Source organism: Thunnus maccoyii, chromosome 14 (genome assembly GCF_910596095.1).
Source record: "Thunnus maccoyii chromosome 14, fThuMac1.1, whole genome shotgun sequence".
NCBI classification, from domain to species: Eukaryota; Metazoa; Chordata; class Actinopteri; order Scombriformes; family Scombridae; genus Thunnus; species Thunnus maccoyii.
The window spans coordinates 16,213,476-16,237,243 of NC_056546.1; the positions used below are offsets into that span (position 1 = coordinate 16,213,476).

At 41.5% G+C, this 23,768-nt stretch overlaps 2 protein-coding genes across 5 annotated transcripts in view; one reads left to right on the plus strand and one right to left on the minus strand.

The window, feature by feature from the left end:
• The window catches only part of tet1 (tet methylcytosine dioxygenase 1), a 35,229-nt gene extending 20,762 nt beyond the window's left edge, over positions 1-14,467 (minus strand). Inside the window, exons 1-2 of one of the 3 annotated variants that reach the window (XM_042432894.1) lie at positions 14,354-14,467; positions 10,746-13,118 (exon numbers count right to left, since the gene is read on the minus strand). In XM_042432894.1, coding sequence (XP_042288828.1) covers positions 10,746-12,950 — 2,205 coding nt within the window. In that variant the 5' untranslated portion in view covers positions 12,951-13,118; positions 14,354-14,467. The other 2 variants (XM_042432892.1, XM_042432893.1) reach the window with 2 other exon arrangements.
• Positions 14,468-14,503: 36 nt separating this feature from the next.
• Positions 14,504-23,337, plus strand: slc25a16 (solute carrier family 25 member 16). 2 transcript variants are annotated; one of them, XM_042432896.1, is made up of 11 exons: positions 14,504-14,792; positions 15,474-15,529; positions 15,642-15,767; positions 16,915-17,007; positions 17,101-17,234; positions 17,463-17,526; positions 18,002-18,123; positions 18,221-18,287; positions 18,428-18,590; positions 18,722-18,790; positions 20,015-23,337. In XM_042432896.1, exons 3-11 carry the CDS (start codon positions 15,674-15,676, stop codon positions 20,169-20,171), a joined length of 963 nt encoding a protein of 320 aa, XP_042288830.1. In that variant the 5' UTR covers positions 14,504-14,792; positions 15,474-15,529; positions 15,642-15,673; the 3' UTR covers positions 20,172-23,337. The 2 variants fall into 2 exon arrangements, with proteins under 2 accessions (XP_042288830.1, XP_042288829.1); XM_042432895.1 differs by lacking the exon at positions 15,474-15,529.
• Positions 23,338-23,768: the final 431 nt, after the last annotated feature.

A 23,768-nucleotide genomic window follows, 5' to 3' on the forward strand; every position in this document is an offset into this window, starting at 1 on the left:
CGAGCATGCAAGCGAGGTAAAGAAAGTCGTTCCGTGGCACGGTCGTAAACTGTCTCCGACACATCTGGAGGCTGACCCGCTGGAGACCGGCCCAGTGATGGAGCTATGCCAAATGCGAATGTTGCCAATAGTTGTCATTAATGCTATTACTGCCGACGCTAATGTAAACTTGTCTCTCATTTGCATGGAAAAGATACAGGTCTTTGGAGAAGAGCAGTAGTTTCAAAGAGTTTCCCTTCTTCTTTCTTCTCTTTTTAAAGTTGTTGCTCTACACCTACAGTGTAATGTTAAATGAAAGGTGGTGAGCAGAGTGCATGAATCAGAAGAGGCAATGGCAGGTTGGACATAACAGGGCAGACATGTGTGAGAAGTGCTGAAGTGAGTGGTGACAACCATGGGGAAAAAGGTGACTCCATGCTTGGACCTGTCCCCAAACAGCACATCCAGCCCACGCAAGCACAACCTTGCACACAATCACACACTCTCCAACATCTCTTGCTCAACCCAAAGGACCGACATACAAATGTGTCTGAGATTAATGTTTAGAGACTAATGTGCAAAAACCGGCATTAGCATTTGGATCCTGCTAAGCCAGACCAAGGAAGTATGAAAGCTGGTTTTCCTTGAAGAGAACCTTGAAACCATAAAGTCTGTGTTACCCGAGAGGAAGCAGCAGTATCACACATCACACTACTCACTTTTCCAAAAGAATATGTGGACTCAAGTCTTCTATTAAAGGATTAGTTCAACAATTTGGGAAGTACGCTTATTCGTTTTCTGGTAGAGAGCTTGATGAGAGGATTGGTACCACTCTAATATCTGCCCCTTAATTATGACAGCAGTTGTTTAGCTTAGCGTAGCAAAAAGACTGGAAATAGGGGAATAGCTAGCCTTGCTCTGTCCACCAAGCCCCAAGGAACAGCACAGGGCTTTGAAGCCAATTTGACATAGCGGCCAAACCCTGTAATTTCAACATCACATGATGCTATTGGGCCCAAAAAGACTTTTTACCATAGACTTGTGAAAGAGACGTCTGGAAGTCAGCAGATAATTTTTTTGAGTGTCACAACCCCTGCGAAATGACTTTCACTATCAAAATTTGACCCGTTCGGTCCAATCACACTCTGAAAGTCTAGAAGAGCAACACAATTGAATTGTTTTATCCCCATTCAATACCCAGAGGGCTAAACCGGAAACAGCTTGCTCTATGTGCCCCACAGATACGGAAGTAATACGGAAGAAGTTGAACGTTTTTGGCTTCATGCGCCACTGAGCAACTTTCATAGGAATGAACAGGGCCCCACCTCTGACACTGTATTCAGTTCTCTTTATACATCCATGCTGTCCACGTGTGCTGGACTATTTCTTGGCCAGAACCAGTAACTTCCTGGTTGCCTGGCAACTGCTCAGAGCCAAGAAAAGGTCTAGCCCCTAAAACAGTGAATTGCCATTTTTACACTTCAGTTTTTATGCAAATTAGACAAATGAGGTATAACGTGTAAATTAGTGAGCTTTAGATGCACTGAGGGGCGGATTTGAACACTGATAGACACAACCAGGCTAGCTGTTTCACCCTGTTTCTAGTCTTTATGCTAAGCTAAGCTAACCAGCTGCTTGTTGTATGTAGTCTTTTATTTAACGGACAGATATAGGGCTAACACAATTAGTCGATTTATCGATTGGTAATTTTTATGGAAATATGCCAAAAATTAGCTGGTTTAAACTTCTCATAAGTGATTATTTAATGCTTTTTCATTGTGAAAAACTGAATATCTTTGGTTTTAGACTAGTCAAATAAAACAAGACATATAAAGACGTCACTTTGGACTCTGAGAACTATATTATAATTATTATTATTAATTATGATAATTATAATAGGCATTTTTCTCTATTCTCTGACATTTTAAAGACTAATTGATTAGTCGAAAAAATAATTGCTATTAGTTGCAGCTCTAGACAGATATGAGAATGGTATTGGTTTTCTCATCTAACTCTCTCTCTCTGCCAAAAAGTGGACTTCTGCTTTAAGCTTGAAAACAACTCCTTACTGCACTCTCTCCTACATGCTCTCTGCCTCCTCAACAAACAGTCATACAAAAACAAATGCATGTTTGTAGCCTTCACACTTCCTGTATGAATAGTTTGTAACCCACGGGCGAGCCTAATTTAAGGATACAAGGAATGCACATTCAAAGTTCCATATCAAACACACACAAACACAGAGTGTGTTATGTAACATACTATAATCCCACTCTTGGAAGGAAATGTGCACCATGCAAGACCACACCCTAAACCCACATGGACTCAATTTAGGGGCGGACAGCTGCTGCTCAACACAAAGGGACAGTGGGTCACTCCAACTCTCACACCTACAGTCCATACAGGAGAGGAGGGATTAACTTTAAAACCTGTACGTATAGACAAAAGTGTTCTCTTTCATTTCATGTTTTATATGTCTTTGTGGTCTGTACCTTCCGTTTTTTGTCAGTAGATGCAAAACAAACATCTGTACAAACAAAACAAACAAAATTATAAACTCTTCTTTTAGGCCTGTGGTGTTGACTTTTATATTTGCTTTGGCTAAATATGGAAATAACTGTTTCACCTTGGGAAGGACAGGAAAAGGTGAGTGGGTTTGTCAGTTTATGTAAACACCGACACACTGACACACGCGCGCTGACCCAAATGCACACACAAACACACACTATGCAGGCAGAGCAGCCCGGGGGCCCCAAAGCTGCTCACAATGAGACAGGAAAAGGCTTACTTAAGTTTGTGCTAGTACAACATGCTGAGTGGGCATGTTGGCTATATGACTACACGTGTGTATGCATGCACTCACACGCATTTACACACACAAATATGCATATATGTGCGCATATAGATGCACGTACAGTGGTGCATTTATGAGTTATTGCACAAACTGTTCAGTATCAGACAGAAATGAGAGAATAAAGAATGAGGAACAAAGAGAAAAATGGAGGCTAAATAATCAACAAGCCCATGAGTTCACTACATTCATTACAACTGAGTGGATGGCATTCTGGGTAAGAAGATGAGAGGCAGTTTTTATCCGCTTCAGGTGTATGAACTATATTCTAAATGAGGTGGGTCGATGCATGAATAAGCTCTGGTTTCTCCAGAAGGAGGCCATTGTGTGCCCTTGGTAAGATTTGAGTGGCATTTCTTTTGGGGGGCAAAGTGAGGATTTCCTTTCACCCAGAGAAACCAAGTGGCACGACTTCAAAGCTTATCCAGGGACTTAGAGCCTCACAACAGTCAGGACACGGCACAAACTCACAGATGCAAAGAACCTAAGAGGGCTCAGAAGTGGAGCATTAGTGGCACTGAAGTTTAACTCTACAAATATCTTGCTGTATTATTAAATTCACTGAATTATTTAATATATAATAATATATGACTCTTTGCATTGTTGTTGTTGAAGAAACAGGGTTTGGAAATGGTTGGCAGCTTAATGTGCATTAAAGCAAACAGACTGCATCTGAGTGGAGTCTCCGATCATTAAATCCCTGTCTGTGGTTGGATGTAAAGCCTTCAACCTGGCACAGACTTGACCATACATCTGCTGATGTATAGTGCGCTCTGGCCCCAAATCAAATAAAACAGACATTTCCCCCTCATTCACAGAGCCTTTTTTCTGGGCCACTACCCAAGCCCTGCAGCTATTACAGATAACTACCTCACAGGGTTGTTTTAAATTTAATTGGCTTGGACCAGGTTAACAGAAAAAACAAAGCAGCTCTAATCAGAGGCAAGCCTGTGTGATAAAATGTGTCTGTGCCGAGGAGGAGGAGAAGTTCCGTGGAGAGCGAGTAGGCTTAAGCACAGCGCACTATGCTTGGTCATAACGAGTTGGCTCTGTTAAAATGTTGGCAGTCTCTGACATTTCACGAATCTTGCACCCTCCTCGCTACCTCAGCCCCCTTCTGTCCCACATGTTTACGTAATGAAGAGGGAAAATAAGAGAGTGTGGATGTGCATGTGTCCTTCAGCTCACTGCCAGAGTGCCCACATGCGTACGTGGGGAACCTGTGCTCATTTTTGTGAAAGGAAATGATTTCGCTTTCAATGACGACCGCAGAATTTAAAGTGACACATCAATATCTGTCATGGCTTAGAAAAAGAGTTTGCTTTTTCTGATAAAGGACCATTTATGTTTCATTGCATATTTTGGCATATTCATTACAAATAATGTGCACTTTACACTTCTGCTGACAATTTTTTTTACAAGGTTTTCTACCTTCCAGGCAGCCAGTTGTTTCATTTCACTTCTATACAGTGTGACAATCTATTTGAAGAGACTTAAAACTAGTTTGACATAGATAATGCACCACAGTGAACATCATGTCTACTTAAATTACTGGCTATGTTACAGTATGTTATTACAGTGTGGTAATGCAGGGCATAGGGCTGTGACGATAACCGCATTACCGCAATACCGCGGTTATGTCATGCCAACTGCAGGGTTGCGCTCATTACCGTCATTACCGCAGTTTTTAAAAAAATGTCAAACACAACCGGATTGAGATACTGCCGTAACACCTTGGCATCACCCTGTGAGAATGATCATCCATGGGGACAGCAAGCGAGCCAGCGTTAAAGCTAGGCTAAAGGCTAACCTCAGTAGACCAGCTCTCCCGTTAATCTTCCTTGCCAATGTCTGCTCCATTGACAATAAACTAGATTTACCTAAGACTGCTTCTGACGTCCCGGAGAGAAATGAAAAACTACTGTGCCCTCATCTTTGCCGGCTGCATGAGAGTATCTCCGACGCCAATATCCAGCTAGCCGGGCTAACCGCTCTCCAGTCGGACAAAATTCTGACCTCCTTCATTGTCCTCTAAGAGGTACACTGCTCAGCATTAGTGGAGTTTCTAGCAGACAAATGTAGACCTTTTTGTCTGTTAAAAAGTATTTTTAAAGACTTAATTTTTTTCTCAGGTTTTCAGGGTGAGGGTGAGGGGGGGCGTAGGAAAGTCTACTGTTTTCTGTTTCCATTATTATAACTGTCTTCAGGCCCCCTTTACAGTTGTGAGTTTTCTGAGTTTGTTCCTAGCACACTTGCCGTAGTTGATGATGTCATATTTCCTTAAGACAAGATTCGTTGTTATTCTGCGCATTTTTCCCTGGTTGAGCAGTAGCGGATTCCTGTTGTGTGCGTTCATGCACAAATGTGAGTCAAACCCCCTCTTTTGGTAATAGCCTATTACCTGATTCATTATTCTTTCTGTTTTATGTTTGTAATGCATAATTTTCTTGTACATGGTTCAGAAAATGTAGACACGGCACAGTATTTCTTGCTAATATCGCTTACTTGCCTTGTGCTTTTATGTTATGAGTGTCATACTTTGGGAATATGCCTATAATATTGAGTGTTTTGGTAACTTGGCGATTCTTTGACACATGTCCCTACATTCATGCGCAGTGTTTCGCCTTGTGGCTGTTAGCAGTACTACAGTTACATTATTTGGCCACAAGAGGGCTCTGTTGACCAAACTAATGCCAGCTCATCCATTACCTGTGTTTACCCAGTGAGTGATCAGTAAAGTTTATTTGGATTGAACTCTCCGTGCCCTACTCTCTGATCAGAGTGCCTGTCCTTAAGGAGCTATAAAGCCAGCATCCCAGAAATACTATCTCTAACAGGGGGCTTTACTGGCGGTAAGTGCCCCCCAGCCCCGCATTAATTACTGGATTTATTGGAAAAAGTTTAACAGCTTTAATTCATTTAAATGCATTTAATTCTGTTTTTGGATAATGTTAGCAATGGTAGCACTAATGATTTATTGTCAACTTTGAAAAGTGTGGCTACATTTTTTTTCTTTATGTACTTTTAGTATTTATATTTCTATGATTAAATGTATGTTATTTATATAGAGATCATTTTTGCTGAACAGAGATTAATCAAAATCAGCATTTGTGTGTATGCAGTCAGATTTATGCTTGTTTGAGAACATTTTACAGCATCTTGAAAAAATTAAGATTTACTTTAATATTATCAGTGTTCAAGATTCTTAATAGCCTTTGTACATGTGGCAGATAGTAAATAAATCAGCTCATTTTCCACTAAGTTGCGTGGGAGGAAGTTGTTTGCATAACAGTATAACAACACAGTGTTACAACATATGGTGATATACTGCAATTTAAAAAATGTATAAAGTATCTAAAGAAGAATAATGCTCATATTTTTTCCATCCTAATGTTGCATAGTAGAGCTAAAACAGAGTAATAGTGCATTGCCGCCACAAGTTGATGAGCAACATAAACAAGTGGAATTATCCCACTGAATGGGATGATTTACAGAGATAATGCAGGTATTTTTGACATGTTTGAGGTGTTCGTCTCTTGTAGACAGCCCTAGCTGCTTGCTGCTGACCCTCTATAAGCAGGATCACCTGCATAGTTTAACCTAATTACCTGGATGTAGGTTACTGAGTTCAAAGCCTTAAACCCATCATAGTGTGTGTGTACCGGTTATCTCCACTAATCCTCATTACGACCCTGAGAATACTCCATCAGACAACCGTGGCAGGTCAAAGGTCAGCAACAGACAATAAGGTCTCCATGGCAACCGTCAGTGCTGAAGACCTCCAGTGCTGTGTGTGAGAGAGGGGGAAGTGGGGTTCAGACGTGACAGGAGCGTCTGCTTGGAGAAATTACTCTCACTTCACATTAAGCTGCTTCCCTTTGAGAACAATGAAGGTGTTTTATTGCGTGATGGCTTGAAGTACAACCTGTAATATATCTACGTATAAACACACATACAGCCATATGAATGAAGATCCATACTCAGACGCAAACATATGGGTAAGAATCATTCAAATGAACACAGGGACAGCTTTGAGTATCGGTTATAATCCCAGACAGTCACCCTCGGGTGCTGCAGGCTGCCTGTCCTCCCTAACAGAGTATGTCTGAGGGATCGGCAAGAGCTCCCCTGACGCAGGTGTTATCTCAGCTGGGTTACTCCTCTGGCAAATGCACTTCAGCAGAAAAAGGAGGAGTGGAAGAAGTGCTGGAGATAAATTAGTTTGCAGGAGGAGCTGAGCTGAGCTGGCTGGCTGACTGGAAGCATGCAGGTTACTATTTGTAAAAAGTATAGTGTCTGCAGCTGTATTGTACTGTGAATGCTTTCTTTGCTATGTCATTATGGTGCACCTCAAACTGACCCAAATTGTACCTCACCAGGTACATGGTCTTGACAAAAGAGGACACTTACACATAATAGTAAACAACGCTATCTGTGTCGTTTGCATTTGTCAAAAGAACAACACTTTTTTAAGATGTGTAACTCCACTTAGACAAAATGCAAAGGCAAAGGTGTTTGAAACTTTTATGCCAACATAATTTCATGTGTTTTACATCTCAGTTGAGGTAATGTGTGCTCATCTCCCACACCTGTAAACAGTATACACATACTAGTAAATGAAAGATGTGTTTTAAGAAGTCTGCATATCACAGCTACAATGTAATGATAGAAAAAAATTAACCAGTAGAGAACTGCAAAAATGTCTCGGATTCGGTCAAGAAGGGTTTATGCTGGAAGTCAAATCAATGGCCGGCACTGACTGACTTAAGGGCTCCAGCTGTTTGCACAATAGGTCACTTCCTCTTTGTTCAAATGCACATGATGGCTATGTGCAAATGTACTGTACTATTTTGCTGAGATGTGAATATTAATAACGTTATCTATGAGTGCTGACATCTCCAATGTTAGTCCATAAAAAAGTGAGTCAGTTATGCAGCCTACAGCTCTAAACATGTCAGGACTGTTTCTGTCAAATTCACTATACAAATACAGGAGCTTTTGGACACTATGAACTTATAGTATTTTGTTTCTGTTGTGTGTGTGTGCTAGTGTTTGTGTTTGTGTGCATTCAGGGCCAGGTCTCAGCCTTGTCGTCTCTGCCCAATACAAGGCGAGGCCACGAGGGGGCTATCAGGCCTGAGTGAAACCAGACATTTTTAAAAGGAAACCTCCTCTCTCGCTGTGTTTGCTCCATACTCACACACAAACCATGGTAGCTTTTTTTGCATTTTGTCTTCACACACCTAACTCTTACACTGTTGAATCTATGTTCTGTGTTGTGTGACCAAACCAAACTAAACCATAACCAGACCTAGCTCAGTATGGTAAAAACAGGAACATAATTCACATGCCACTACATGAACAGCTCTCCTTGGCCTCTGCCCTTTTTTTTCACAATCTTATGGAGTTAGAAACATCAGTTCGTTAGAAGGGTGTGTAAGCTTGATCTGCAAGACTGGCCAGCAAGTATATTAACATATTACTCACACTGAAAGTACACAATGCAATACACCCAAATGCACTCACAGTGTGTTTTCCTGAGTTACATACTCAAATAGGCTACATGAGAAGGGGTGATCTTGTTCTACCTGTTTTGCACCGAAAATAAAGTAAAGGATGGCGTTGAGGATTTAACCGACAGCTCATCACGGTGTCCTGACAGTGTAGCACCTGGAGCAGGCTCCACCCCAGCTGGCGCACATGATCAAACAAAAACCTGTTTTCAAACTACAAACACAGGCACATACTATAGTAGTCAGTAAAGAGAAACAGGGAAAACCACACGCAGCTGTGTTGTTTGAATGAAAGTGAATCTACGTTTCTGTCATTTTACGTTCAGTGTGTCACTCTGTCTGCTGCATGTGACACCACACAAACTTGTATACTACTAAATGGTGACTGGACTTGCGTTTTTATAGCGCCTTTCTAATCTTCCGCCCACTTATAAAGTGCTTTACACTACATGCCAACGTTCACTCATTCACACACACATTCCTACACTGATGGCAGAGGCTGCCACGCAAGGTGCCAACCTGCTCATCAGGTGGAGCAGGTTCCAATGCTCAGTCACACACGCTCACACACCGATGGCACAGCCTTCGGTTCAGTATTGTGCCCACAGACACATCGACATGCAGACCGGAGGAGCAGGGGATCGAACCGACAACCTGCTCTATCTCCTGAGCCACAGCCCACTACCACATTAAATGAGTCTTCAACTCTGAGCCACACACACATTGACCCATATTTCTGGGCCTTACAAATAATATGTTCGTAAATCTGCCTGGCCTAATCTTTCCCTCCTCGTCCCCTCTTATAATCAGAAATAATGCACAAAGGTCTCCACTACTAATTCTGTAGGTGTTATATAATCGGTCCTAATCTGCAACTGCCACTGCTCTGACTCTGAGGGCGCTGTCAGTGTATGCATGCAAGCTTGCACACACAAGACTACACAGCCACATGGACCCTCATTCACAGTTGTTCATGCAGAGCCCTCCCCCAGCCACATGGACACCACTGAACTATGTACATAGTTATGTAGTAGCTATAGCAGCCAGCTGCTGTAAAGGACTCTTATTCCCACTCACCAGAATGAATGACAAGATGTCTGTTAGCATGTTGTCTTTAAATAAGTATGTTACACTTTAAACACCATAATCACAAATGGTACATGCAATTTCGCAAAATACCTTGCTTTTTTTTTTCTTTTATAAATTTTTGAAGGCAAAATCTGAATAATTTTAATACTATTTTAAAAAGTTCCATTCACAATTAAACATTTCAAGCTGCAAACACACAATCCTGACATAATATTGGCATATACAGTTGTTATTGTATTAGCAAACAGTTGCCTGCATACACAGAGAAACATTGTCATCTCATTGGAGTCGTGTTTCTGTACACACAACAAATGAAAGTCCTCTGTTTTGGTCTTGACCAACTGATGAGAAAATATCTAGGTCTTTACGTTGCTCACACATACTCATTTGACTAACGTAGCTTTAATAAAGATAACAGCGACACAGTAAAAGGAAACAGTAACACAACAATTTCCTTCTTAACCAGTGTGCTGGGTATTCATAGTCTTATTGGATTGTCCTCTAAAATATGCGTTCACAATGCCATTCAGTGCCACTGTGCACAAACATCTGGCTCATATTGGTTTTAATTATATACCCGTGCCTATCCACACACACAAGCATGCTCATACACACAGTCACCACATGAAACTCATCAAATAGCATATTCTTTTGCTTGTGCAATGGATGGCTCTCTCTCTCACACACACATACACACACACACACACACACACACACACAAACAAACAAACAAAAACACAACACATACTCCAACCACGTGCTGAGCTGCTGCTGGTCATGTGACAGTGCTTCCCTTTTGAAACAGGATAATAAAGCATACTCTGCATTTAAATTGCACGTGCATTCACACATGATCTCTATTGTCAACACGCACAGACCAACACTTCCCCTTTTATCACTCAACACTTTCCCCAACATTTAACAGGAAGACACCACAAAGCTAAGTCCACAGCATCAGTTACTCTCAACTGAGCAAATTTTCAATGTGAAAGTGAAACCTTCTGTTTCAACTATCTGGCTCATTCAGCTCTCGATCATCACTGCTACTAGTGTGCGGCTGGGAAACATCGGAGATCAAAAGCAACGCTGTCAGGCAGTAACTACCACTCTACTCTTTTTTTCTCAGTTTCTTCAAATCACCTGTTTGTAGAAACATAAAGAGGCTCCAATAAATTCCCACTCGAATCCTTGTCAATCTAAATAAACCTCCTTGTGGGAATGAACTGAAGACCTGATTGCAATAATAATCCCTACAATGTGTTGCTACTAAATGTAATTCAAATGTTATTCATGCAGCGTAATAGAAGCCTCACCAGTGCAGCAGACAGAGTGAGCGGGGATGAAACTCTTCTTCTCTTTAGTTCCACACACTTTCTCAGCTTACAGATCTGGTGGCCAGTCCTGCGGTTGAGGCAACAGCTGCACTGGCCGCAGCTGATCTTCCTCAGGCATGGCTGGCACGTCCCACACCTGCTCCGCTTCTTCCTCTCCTTTTTCTGTGGTTTTGGAGTGGTCCAGGAGGGCAAACAGGCCCCCTCTGGCCCCCAGGATCCTGGCATAACGGAGGGACCGGGCTCTCCATACCCTGCTTCTGATTCAGTGTCAAAAGAAAAAGAGGAGCGAGTACTTTCCGAGCTGCAGGAGAATGTGGAGCTACTGTCCAGAGAGGGAGTTGAGATCTTTGGCACTGAGTCCTGCTCTGGCACCGCCGCCGCCACAACGCTGCTCTCGCTGAGGTTTGGTTCACGCTCAGCTGTAAGGGCATCTGTGCTCGACTGAGGAACTAGTGACAGTGACAGCGAAGAAGTCTCTTTCTGGTTGTGGCGCTCAAATGGGTTTCGATTGGATTCACTATCTTTGGTCTGTGTCTTCACTGGTGTGCAAGCTTGTCTTTCCTCCTGAGGAGAAGAGCTCTCAAGGCTTTGCAGTTGTTGTGCTTCCCCCTGACTTGACTCCTTCAAGCTCCAAGGTTTGAGGGAGTCACTACGGATAATAACCGGTGTACTACGTGTCACTAGAGCGGTCTGCGGCAACAGGGCAGTCTCAGGGACAGCAGAGAACCCTGGGAATTGAGGTTTAGCACCATGAATGGTTGGTTGCATGTCTGTCTTACCCTGGCTCAGAACCTCTAGTTCAAGTGACTCTGAGGTGGTGGGGGCTTTGGTGGGATTTGAGGTAGCTGTGTTGGAGACAGGTAGCACCCTTACAAGTGATTCTGACAGTGCTGTCAGCACATCGTTAGTGGGAGGTGGATCTGGAGGCTGACAGACAGAAGTGCTGGGGTTGGAGTCAGCAGGATTGATGAAAACATCATTCTTCTTTTCTTTATTTCCTCCTTCTTCTCCTTCACAATTATCCAACCTCTCAACAATCTCCTCCATCTCTTCCTCAGTCTCATCTAGTCTCTCAACTACTTTCTCTGCCTCTAAACTCTCACTCCTCTCATGACTTATCTCCTCTTTCCTCTCAGTGTCAACAATCACTCTTTCATCCGTCCTACTCTCTTTAAAGTCCAGCGTGTTGCCTTCCTCTTGATGCAGAGTAAACACATCATCTTGCTTGCCATCACTGACAAGATGATCAAGATTATTTCCTAAGATAGATGAACTGTCATCTCCCTCGCTGCCGCCTTGCACCCCTGGTGAGCCACTACTCGTTAGCACAGCAAGCTCAGAAGGGCTATCTTTACTTCTGTCACTGCAGAGTTCTAGCTGTCCATCAACATCATCACACACAGGAGCCCCGGTCACACACCTCAGGTCATCTTCACTGTTATGGCTGACAGTCTTTTCGTCTTGCTCGGTTATGGTACTGTCACAGCTGCACTGCATACAGTCCTCCAGTGTGTCATTACACGGTGGCGAATCAGCTTTAAGAGGGCTGCCCTCTTTAGCATTACTGACATCTAGACTTTGATCTTTTATATTAGCCAGGACTTCAAAATCAGTTTTCAGAGAAACCGGAAGGATCTCTTGAGCGTCGCAGGTGTCCAGTTTCTCATTTTTCTCATCGGGAGTTGACTCGTTGATGCTGGTGCTTGTAAGCTGGTTTCTTGTGTTACCTGATGCTGCTCCTCTCCCCGCGCTCCCCCTGCTGTTTCTCCCTCCTCTGCTAGGTTTAGGAGGCTGGCAGGGAGAAGCAGACACCAGTGCGCCCCGCAGGGACTTCCTTCGCCCTAGGGGGTCTTCTAACTCGCCACAGTGGTCAGGTGGATTACTCAGCCGTCTAAGCCTTGCAGATCCTGTTACATTTAGGGCATGGTTAACTCTGCCAGGCGACCTCCCAGGGCCCTGACCAGCAGGCCCGCTAACCCCTCTTCCACGGGGGCTTTGGCCCGACCGTACCTGAGCCCTGGCTGTTGACTTTTTGGGTGCTGCTGGTGTTTTCTGGAGCCTCTCTGCAACTCTGCCTCTGGGTTTATTTGAGTTACAAGTTTGCCTTTTGCTGCTGATAACTTTCTGGCCATTTTTTCTCTGAGCAGGTGTCTGTCTCCTGGCGGGTTTGGTAGTAGCAGGCATGGCTGAGGGTATGGAGGGGAGGATTTCTGAAAGCCAGCATGGGAGCCAGATGAATGTTTATCTCTTAATCAGCAGACAATTTTACTTTCAAAAATCTTCCTCTTCTGTGTTTTATTCTTGAACTGTAAATTATGATGCCGTAGTTATGGTGTAATTGCAGTGCATGACCTATAAAGAAAGAGTAAACAGGGGGAAAAAAATCAAAATACAAATAATGTCAGCAGGTTTAAATGTATTTTCATTGTAATAAAGGAAATAAAACGGTTGTTGCAGTAACTTACAAACATTTTGCAGAACTTGTACAAAGCTAAGTCCATTTTTCTTTACTTTGCTTTAAATGACACTTTTGCCACGCCTGAAACATCTACTCGGACGATCAAGTGCTTGAAGGTTGACGTCAATAAAGACAATTTAATGCACCAATGTTGACTAGGATATTTTACATAAACGTCATAAAATCGGGAGAACTACATAAAAACAAATACTACGGCTTCCTGCTTGGTTAACGTGGCTTTAACAGTTTAAAGGGCAAACACGTTGAGGAGTGGGCTCTGGCCGGAGGTCGGATCCTGTTTTCGTCTTTCTGGCTGGCGGAAGAGGAGGTTATTACCGTGTAAAAACGCCTTCAGTGTCGCTGTTTATTATTATTTTTGCACTTGACCGCTGTCATTTAAAGCGCCGTCTACATATAAACCCCACAACACGGCCGAAAACCTCACTTTTGTACGGCTTGTTTTGTTGTCCGTGAGGTTTTTATTTACACGTCGTTTACTGGCTGAAATGCTTTACATACCAGAGAGAGACAGTTGCACTGTCTGAACTGCTAATAATACTCCGCTCCAGCGAGACAGCGAGACCTTGTATTGGTTTCCCTCCTCGGCAAATATAGACTGCTGGCAAGTTCAATCCTTTCTCGACGGTGACACATGGACATGATAATAGCACCAACATGAACATATGTCGAGCGAGTCGGTATAGTTGTTTTTCAACGTGCACCACCGTGTAGTCTTCGCGGAGCACGGCACCCGTTAAAATGTAAATCCCTCTTATGCCAATCCATTCAGGGCAGCCCCCGCTCTCTCCCTCCGCCAGACGCAACCTACGGGCTCCGCTGGCCGAAAAAACTCGTCGGCTCTGGAGGAAAGAGTGGACAAGAAAACCCGGAGTGGACTTCAGCTGTTAATTTTACTCCAGGATCACACAGCGATGTGTGTTTTAGCAAGTGGACGCAGGAGAGCGCTAAAAAATATATGTTTATAAAGGATCAAACTAACGTCAGTTGGTAACGTTTGATAAGGATGTATGTACATTAATGTTAGCATGCGAGCTAATCGCTCGTTAAAAGAGAACAACTGACTAAGCAGACTGTTTTTCTATTTCTATTAATTTAAAATTTATCTCACCAGCTTTGTTCGTTGTCATTGATGTGATGATAATATTACAATATTGCAAAACTATACTGAAAACTATTCCGCTAATAAGTCATCCCCCCTCCTCATCCACACCCCCTTCCTCGTCTAACGTCATCCTACGTCATCAACAGGCGCCTGTTTTCGGCCAGAAGTTGTCAGTCGTCTGCGGGCGAAGGGCACGGATGTGGTTACATGAGTCTTGAAAGTGCCTAACACTCATCTATAACTGCAATTTTTCATCAGGTTTTTGTAACTGAAACACTGAACGACGACCTCAACGGCACGATACTACCCGGTGTCCCATGGTAACGCGAGATTTTAACGGCCAGGATTCAGTAAAGAAACAACAAGCTGGAGAAGAAATAGATGAATTCATCCAAGCGATCCTTCTCTTTGCTGTTTGTGCGCTTCTAACGCTTTTGATTATCTTGTGAGTATCTTCTTTTTATCAGTCTAACTAACGTTATCGGTGCTGGCCAGGATTACTGCAGACTCATAGCTGAGTTAAAGGACAGGTTCACAATTTTTCTGGTCTGTCTTAAAACAACAGTCGGGTGCTCATAGAAAGGGGTGTTCCTCGCTGTAATCAAGTGAGTGATGGGAGCCACAATCAACAGTGTGTCCACACAGTCGTTTTGTGGAAAAATAGATTTAAAAGTTTATCTGAAGCTTATATCAGGCTTCAGTAGTCTGAGTTTTTCCTCTCTGTGCTTCCTTGTTGAGCTGCGGTGAAAGTATAGTAACAAAAAGAGGAACTTTGGCACTAAAAAGACTTGAATGTTGAAATTATTCACTAATTTGGACAGCGGAAGCATCGTATTAACTTCAGATAGCCTTGTAAATACATTTTTGCACAGAGGGAGACGTTGTAAATACATTATAATGGTCAGTTTGAACAAGAAGAATGATTATGGCAAGAAAAAACAATTTTAATGTTCATTTGGACACCTGACTATCATTTTAAGACAGACTTGAAAAATTGCGAACCCATCCTTCAAGCTAAATCTACCTTCAGGTTGCAGCTACTAGCCTTAAATGCAAATCATGACTCTCCTACCTCAAACCATTAAACAAACGACCAGTCTCGTTTGTTCCTTATCTTGTGAGGTAGCTGGATTCACAAGATCATGAGATCACGCAAGTGTGACAAACCACCTGGTGCATCAGGTTAGTTTGCTCATACAGGTACAATATTTGCCAGGGTGATGAATGGTGTATTCTGTGTTGCTTTAATACTCATAGTCACATGTGCATTTACAGTATTTTTGCCAACTTACAGCCATGGATGCAGCAGATTCCTGAACAGACAGAATGTCATCGGAGGCTGCGGTCTCCACACCTACTGCCATAAGCAATACCTCAACCAAGAGAGACTACTACTGGCTTCGCTCCTTTGTAGCTGGAGGTAGGATCTGACACATCAGGTTATAGTCTTAACTGTGATGGTATGATTCCAGGTTCAAGCCCCTGTGTCTGCACCCAAGACTGCATCCTTTTACCATAAAAATGCTTCCTCCTTTGCTTTACTGTCTCCTGCTTTCTTTTCTGATCCAGAAACAGATGTCTGCACAGCCATCCTTCACAACCTTTACTATACTGTAGATTTCTAAATAGGTGTCTCACCAAACCCTCTGTAGTAGTTTTTTTGAAAGACCAAGGTATTCTTTCAGGAAGTGTTTTCACGTGCAATGCTTCTGATCACATGCACATTCCTGACAGCAGCATCGATAAGATGTACAATGGACACAATTATTTGCCAGCAGGTACTCTGTTAAATACTGAAAGGAGTTTGGATTGCCGGTTAAATATTCCTGACATCTCTGTAGACTATAATCAACATACATTATACTATTCATATGTTGTAATGTTGTTTAATATATTCACTGTCATAGCATAATTAACAGTCATGGCATAATGAACAGTGTTTTAAACTGTCGGGTATGATTAGGCCCTGTTGTTGTCTATACAAATTTAAGTATGCAACATGATGAAAGAACTGTCCTAGTTTCCGGTCTCCATGCTTGTGGTGGGAGATGAGTGGTGTAAACAGAGAACAGAAAAATATATAGAGTATCTACATTTCAACTGGAGTGTATTTAAGGCAGCTACTGAATCTCTAGTGGTGCTGGAGACAGTGCTGTTCCCCTGCTGACCCTGATCTGACCTCACTATGTTAGGCAGCAAGCAAAAATAGAATTTCCATTCAAGGAGCAATAAAGATACCTGACACATGATGCTGAAAAAACAAAACAGCCGATCATGAAGGGATCTCACATAGTAAAACAACACTGTAGACTTACTTTACACTAGTATCAGACTCAGTTTTCAGTGCCATAACCTTCTGGCTTCAAGTTACCTGAGATAAAAATTATCCCAATGAGCTCTACCCAGTGCAGTCACTTTTGGTCGACAGTGACTTTCCTCTAGATATTGGGCCTGTTTCATTGCCAGCTTTGCTCTAGATAAATTAAATAAAACATCATCAATCATTCCATTAAAAGCTAAATGTTTAATGATAAATACATTAATGCTGTTTCTCTGTTTTTGTTTAGGTGTAGCAGGATGCTGTGCCAAGACGACCATCGCTCCTCTGGACAGAATCAAGATTCTGCTTCAGGGTCAGAACCCCCACTACAAACATCTGGGTAAAACATCAGCAGCCAAACATGCAAAGGCAACAAGTGTTTGTTTTCACACTTCTCTGCATCATCTTTGAAACTTCTGATCTTTCTTTGCAGGAGTGTTTTCTACTCTCAGAGCTGTGCCAAAGAAAGAAGGCTTCCTTGGCTTGTACAAGGGTAATGGGGCAATGATGGTTAGGATATTTCCTTATGGGGCCATCCAGTTCATGGCCTTTGACAATTATAAAAAGGTACGGTATGTCTTTTACTGTGGAATATCCCTTTCCAAGGGCAATGTCATAAAAACTGGGTGTTAGTAAAACTGTTGAAGTGTGTTCAGGGAAATGTGATATGCTTTTATGTTGTGTTTTTTACTGAATAAATTACAGTTTGCTACAGTTAGAAACATTTCTGACAGGTGCATTTTTTTACTGGTAAAACTGATATGAAAACTGGTAATATTTCCATTCCCTTTACAGCTGCTAAGTAAACAGCTGGGGATCTCTGGACACATTCACCGCCTCATGGCAGGATCTATGGCAGGTAATCTATCTTCGTCACTGATAAGGATTGGCTTTCAGTCAGTGCCAGTTAGATATCAGGTACTGTATACATCACAAGCATTATGAGGAAATGAAGACTGGCATAGGCAACATTTCTCACGTCATTTAATTTATCACTGGTGGCAAGTGTTGTGATTTTGTCTCCTAATCTTGGCATTTGTCACCTCAATGCATCTCTTACCTCATAATGTATTGCATGTATGGATGCACAAAAATACTTTTTAATTACAATGGTATTCAATCTTATATATAAAAATATATTGAATTGGCCAGACTCCCAGCCACAATCTGCTTACAGGCAGTGCAAAGACATGGAGAGACAATCAGGGAAAGTCAGTCACATGAAATTAAACAATATGGCACAATGTGTGAGTGTTTAATCTCAGTAAATCACAAGCGTATATAGTCATGAACTGTGTTTCTACGACATTTGTTCTTATGTTGTGTGTCGTCAGGGATGTCTGCGGTGATTTGCACCTATCCTCTGGACATGGTTCGAGCCAGGCTGGCCTTCCAGGTGAAAGGAGAGCATCGCTACACTGGAATCGCCAACGCCTTCCACACCATCTACCTTAAGGTTAGTTTACCAAAAAACTGAACACTCAGTATGACTTCCATTGCAAGTTTTTTGTCAGAATTTTTACAATCTGACCTGTTTTTCTTTTCTTGTAAAGGAGGGAGGCTTCTTGGGCTTCTACAGGGGACTCACTCCAACACTTATTGGAATGGCCCCTTATGCAGGTGATTATTGGCATTATTCTGAATAGATTCATCCCAATTTAATGATAACTAGCTTTGTGATTATCGTGAATAGATGTCGTCCTTCACACATATGACCTTTGTTCATTGTTTTGCATTCTCTTATTATGATCCTCTTGCAGGTTTTTCATTCTTCACCTTCGGTACCCTGAAAAGCCTCGGCTTGAAACATTTTCCCGAGATGCTGGGACGTCCCTCCTCAGACAACCCCGATGTCCTCATCCTGAAATCCTACGTCAACTTGCTCTGTGGAGGGGTTGCTGGTGCCATCGCCCAGACAATATCGTAAGCAGTGTGGGCAGGCAGCCAACAGGACTCATAAATGATGAGCAGACAGCGTGGCTGGCTGGGCTTGTGTTATTGATTACACTGATTTATTGATGCTGGATTTGTCATATCGTGTTTCTTCTCACTAGGTACCCCTTGGATGTGGCTAGGAGAAGAATGCAGTTAGGAACTGTGCTTCCTGACTCTGACAAATGTGTGTAAGTACCACCAATGTTCCTGCTCTCCATATTCTGTTACACCATGATGATGATGTTCATTAAACCTGTCAGAATGTGCAGAGATCTTGGAAAGGTACAGTAATAGTTTCAGCTATTTCTGGCCTTTTGATTTCCTCTTAAATGTATCACTGAAGAATTTTGTTGTGATGTGTTTTAATGCTCAAAGTAACAAAGAAACTGAATAGTTGCTCCAGTATTTATTAGCTAAAGAATTAATTGGAACTCTCAACTGTTCTGAAGAAGTTGTTAGTGTATCTCTAACTGGGAGAGTCGTTTAAAAAAAATGAACCTGTTTACAGTAGCCTCAGACAAGTTTCTCTGTAGTTTCTGCAAAATGGGGTTCTCAATAAAGAAACTTTGGTCCTTGTTTCTCTATTTCTCTCTGTTGTTTAAAAAAAAAACATGAGAAGCTTATGCTCTCCAAGTTGGAATACAAGTGTTTTGGACACTAATTGAGGAATTTGCTTTTCCACATTTGGTGTTAAAAGTAGAAGTTTACTTTATGCTGAAAACTGGAGAGGAACATTCCAGAGGTTGGGAGGCTGTTTACAGTAGATAAAATGTTAAAGCACAAAAAACATTGAGGAGGAGAGTAACAGCGGAGCTGCAGAGCTACAGCAACATGCCGTTCATACCTGTGCAAGGTCAAATAATGCCACTTCAGACTCTGCTCATTGTTCTTGCATTATCTGCTTTCCATTCATATTTAAGATTTTTAAAGAATGCCTAAAGGTCCAGACATTACATCAGTGCCCTCAATTGTCTGCAGCTCAAGAGAAGTTTTCTTTGTTAATATGGCTGCTGTGTTGTTTATCAAGGACTAGTTCCCTGTTGCTTATAGGCAGACCTCAATAACAATTAAATTTGATTTATCACATCTGTAATGTCAGTCACAAAACTCTAAAAAGATACAAGATTTAATACTTAACTGCCATTTTAGCATAGTTGACAGGAAGTCGCTTTGAGCTCACGTAAAAAACAAAACAAGAAGCCTCAGGACACAACATAAATGATAACACAAATGATAAAAAAATAAAAATGACCGAACTGTCAAAAACCTGCATAAGAATAGGTCAAATAAATAAAATGTCCATGTGCATGAGAAATTGATTTTTATTTAACTACATTATTTTATCCACAGCAGTTTTCTGTGTTTTCTATTATTCTAAAAAGTGTATTATTTCTTTTCTTGTACCTGAACAGATCACTGAGAAAGACCCTGTTGTATGTGTACAACGAGTACGGGATCAAGAAGGGATTGTACCGAGGCCTTTCTCTCAACTACATCCGTTGTGTCCCCTCTCAGGCTGTGGCCTTTACCACCTACGAGTTCATGAAGCAGGCCCTCCACCTGAACTAGCTGTTGTTTTTCTACCTTCCAAGTCATTTAGCAGATCGACCTCAGTGCTTCCTTCAGAGTGATCTGAGGCTCACTTGCTACATCTTAGACCCTACAGTGTAGGCATGGCCTTTTTTTTGTTTTGCCCTGACTTCACTGAAGGTTGTAGTTAAGTCAGTTAATTCTGAAAGAGGAAACTTGATCGCTGACAGAAAGGTACTCCATCTCTGTTCTCTTTCATCCCCTCTTACTTCCTTTTTTTGACTCACCACCTGTTAAGAGATGATTTACTCAACCTCTTCGACATGTGACTTGAATTTGAGCAACTCCCTCATCAGTGTCTCCATGGATACAGCAGACAGCGGCACCTTTGGTCTGGCTTGGATGGACGGCCCGGGGCAATGTGTGTGTGTGTGTGTGTGTGTGTGTGTGTGTGTGTGTGTGTGTGTGTGCTCTTTAACAATGTTGTTGGCAACACCACAGCAACACGCTGATTGTGTAGAAGCCCCCTCGTTCACACGCTCACCTGTCTGTTTCTGCCTCTTTCCTGACCTGCCGAAGAGATTTTAAAATCAGCTTAAAATGAGCAAATTATCAAACCCGATTATGTTTCTATCAAATTCATTACAAAGAAGGGAACTCGGTGATGTGAAGTTATGTCACTCTTCTTTATGCTTAATCTTTGTATCTGGTTTGATAGTTGTGTGTCATTGCTTCTTAGGTTATTGTTGAAAGCTACTTTCGGACTTTTAAAAATAATCAGATGATTTCTAATGTTTTGTTTATTCAGGGTTTAGTGTGTCTTTAGATATTCGGTTGGTGCAGGTTTGGGATGCAGTCATTTGTTCGTGCATCTTTGCCTTTGTCATCTACATGAATTTAAAATCAATATACAAAATTAACATTCTGTTTTTATACAGCAGGTCTTTTTAGAGATGACCTGGTTTACACACGATTTCAGTTTGACAATTTTTTTTTGCCAAACCTTGAATGGAGCAGTTACTGTATGTATTTTGAATTACTGAAAAATTAGTTGTTTTGTTTAATGTTCCTTAATGTGCGCAAAGATAGTCTGTACTTTTGTTGAAATTGAATTATGTACATCCGTGCTCTGCTGTGATCAGAGAGGTACTTTGAGTTGTTGTGACTTCTTGAGATGTCAGCATTCGGATTTATTATGGATGTAGTTCTGACATCTCCAGACAGACACACTTGATGGAAGGGACTCAGGAGAAATTTGCACTTCATACTGTAACTGTAGCTTTGTCTTTTATTTATTGAAGTAGCTGTCTGTTGCCACTGGGTGGCGGCATCGAACACAGATTGTATTGTTTACCATCAGAGCTGGACATAACATTGATACAGATTTCACAAATCTCTTATCAAATACAAATCACATTATGATCTTTATGATTTTGTTCCATTTTGCTTAACCAAAGCAAATTGTTAGACAGTGAGAGTAATATATGCAGTGTTTTTAACTGGAGCTATTGGCTGCTTGCATTTACTGCTTCAGGAAGGATGAGCATTAATTACTGAATGAGAGGAAAGTGATGTTCAGTCACTTTCAGTCTCAAGTGCGCCGCAGGCCTTCAGGTGAGCACCTGTGTGTGTTAGTGTGAGCCTCGTTTGATTGTTGTACGAGTCTCTTGCCTTCTTCTGCATTCAATGTCTTACTTCACCAGTGATTCCTCGTGTTTTTACTGGCATTTCTCCAAACATTTTGGGAGATGACCTCAGTTTTTTAGATGACTATGTGAATTGGGGGAAATTGTAAAACAATGGTTCCCGGCCTTTTTGTGTTGCTACTCAAAAAGGAAACAGTGCTTAGTGAACTTACATCCATTTATTGCCAATTCCAAAGAGTGTTTTTTCCCCTCTAAACCTCTCAGATTGTTTTGAAAAGAGGCCCAAAGAGGTAAAACTACCCCATATCTTACAAACAAGCAGAGATTAGAGGAAAGTACAAGCACACATTTGTGCAAAAGAAAGCACTTCTTGTTTTCTATCCCATTAATCATGTTGTCAGATTCATCATGTAACCCACTGGAGGGGTCTTGACTTCCAGGTTGGGAATCACTGCCTCAGAATATTGAAATATACCATGAACTGCCACAGACTACTGAACGCTCTGAAAGCTATTTACTACAGGGGAAGTGGAGTGTAGAGAAAGTCACTTTACTCACCTCTTAGCAGCTACTCAATTGCATAGTTGCCACGAGAAACTACCAGATTAAAAAAAAAAATGTAAAAGCCACAAACCTCAAATCCCCACAATCGACTGAAGAAAATATCAAGCTGTGAAAACGTAACTTTAGATACTTATATTTTGATACACTTGTCACCATTGAAATGAGTCATCAAAACCAAAGTGTTCATTTGAGTTTCCGCTGTGGCTTATTTTCATAGAATAATTGGAAATCACCTGGTACGTCAAAACGGCTTGATGCCTTGCATGTGAATGCATTATTGAACAAACATCTAAAAATTTTGGAATGCATAATTCTCCCACAATACCTTGAAAAGTACAAGTAAATATGAGTCTTGATTGCTAATTGTATGTAACAATAAATGAACCGCAGTGTCCGACTGGGTTTAAGAGTATAATCACACACTCTCATTGGTGGTAAGTGGCAGCTACCATTTGGGAAACAGAGCAACATTTCTGCTCATTCATGTATGATACTGCAGAAACTTTCATGCAACTGTTCTGTTGATTTCCTTGTTTGATCTCATCATAGTTATTGCTGTTTCTCTTTTTTTTTTTTTTCAACCCTTCAAGAACAGACCAGCTCTGTTCCTGCTGCTCACTGCAACTGATAATTATGTACAACATTAAATATTTGGATATTTATATATGTAAATGTAATAATAATAATATAATACATTTCATTTGTACAGCACTTTTCGTTCATATTGAAACTCAAAGTGCTCTTGTATTAATTACATAGAACACACAACATAGAGGAAATAGTGATAAGAGTGTATACAATAGTGTGCTGTACTACTTTATCAGGCCGTGGTGTTGATGTGACTGGAAGAGATGATGTAGTTTCCAGAATGACTGAACAAACAAATTGCATTTTCTTTTGTCATACTGTATCTGTTTCATTTTCTCTCTTTGCCTGCCATTCTTTTTATAAGCAGTGTCTGAATTACATTAAATGTCACCCTCTTTAAATCAGCACCAAGCCTTCCAATCTGTCTTTTGCCTTGTGAATGATCTTGTCCCTCGCTGTCAGGCTGGTTTGATATTGAATATCATTTCTGTTCACGTGCAAATCATACCGATGTGACAGTTTCAGCTGAGGCCTGTAACACCACAGAGGGACTCTTATGATGTATTTGCATTTATTTCACTGAAGCTGGAATACACTACCGGTTGTTGTCCAATGTCACATACTGATTTGACTGGTAAATGATGATGTGTACGTTCACAAATTCCATGATGTCCACACCTCACTGATGCTAAAGACAGTTAGACAGCTCAAACTAAAACTCTTTTTTTTTTCCTGTTATGCAGAAATTCAATCAAAATTCAATAATTTATTACCATTTCAATGAAACATTTATTGGAATTTGTCTCGGTGAGTGCTCGAGGTAGACAAAACAACACAA

Excerpts from the sequence above, each read along its gene's own strand:
- slc25a16 (XM_042432896.1), top strand. The coding sequence starts at position 15,674 with ATGTCATCGGAGGCTGCGGTCTCCACACCTACTGCCATAAGCAATACC. Across the intron at positions 17,008-17,100 it reads CCCCCACTACAAACATCTGG|GAGTGTTTTCTACTCTCAGA; the intron begins GTAAAACATCAG and ends CTTTCTTTGCAG. Across the intron at positions 17,527-18,001 it reads CATGGCAGGATCTATGGCAG|GGATGTCTGCGGTGATTTGC; the intron begins GTAATCTATCTT and ends GTGTGTCGTCAG.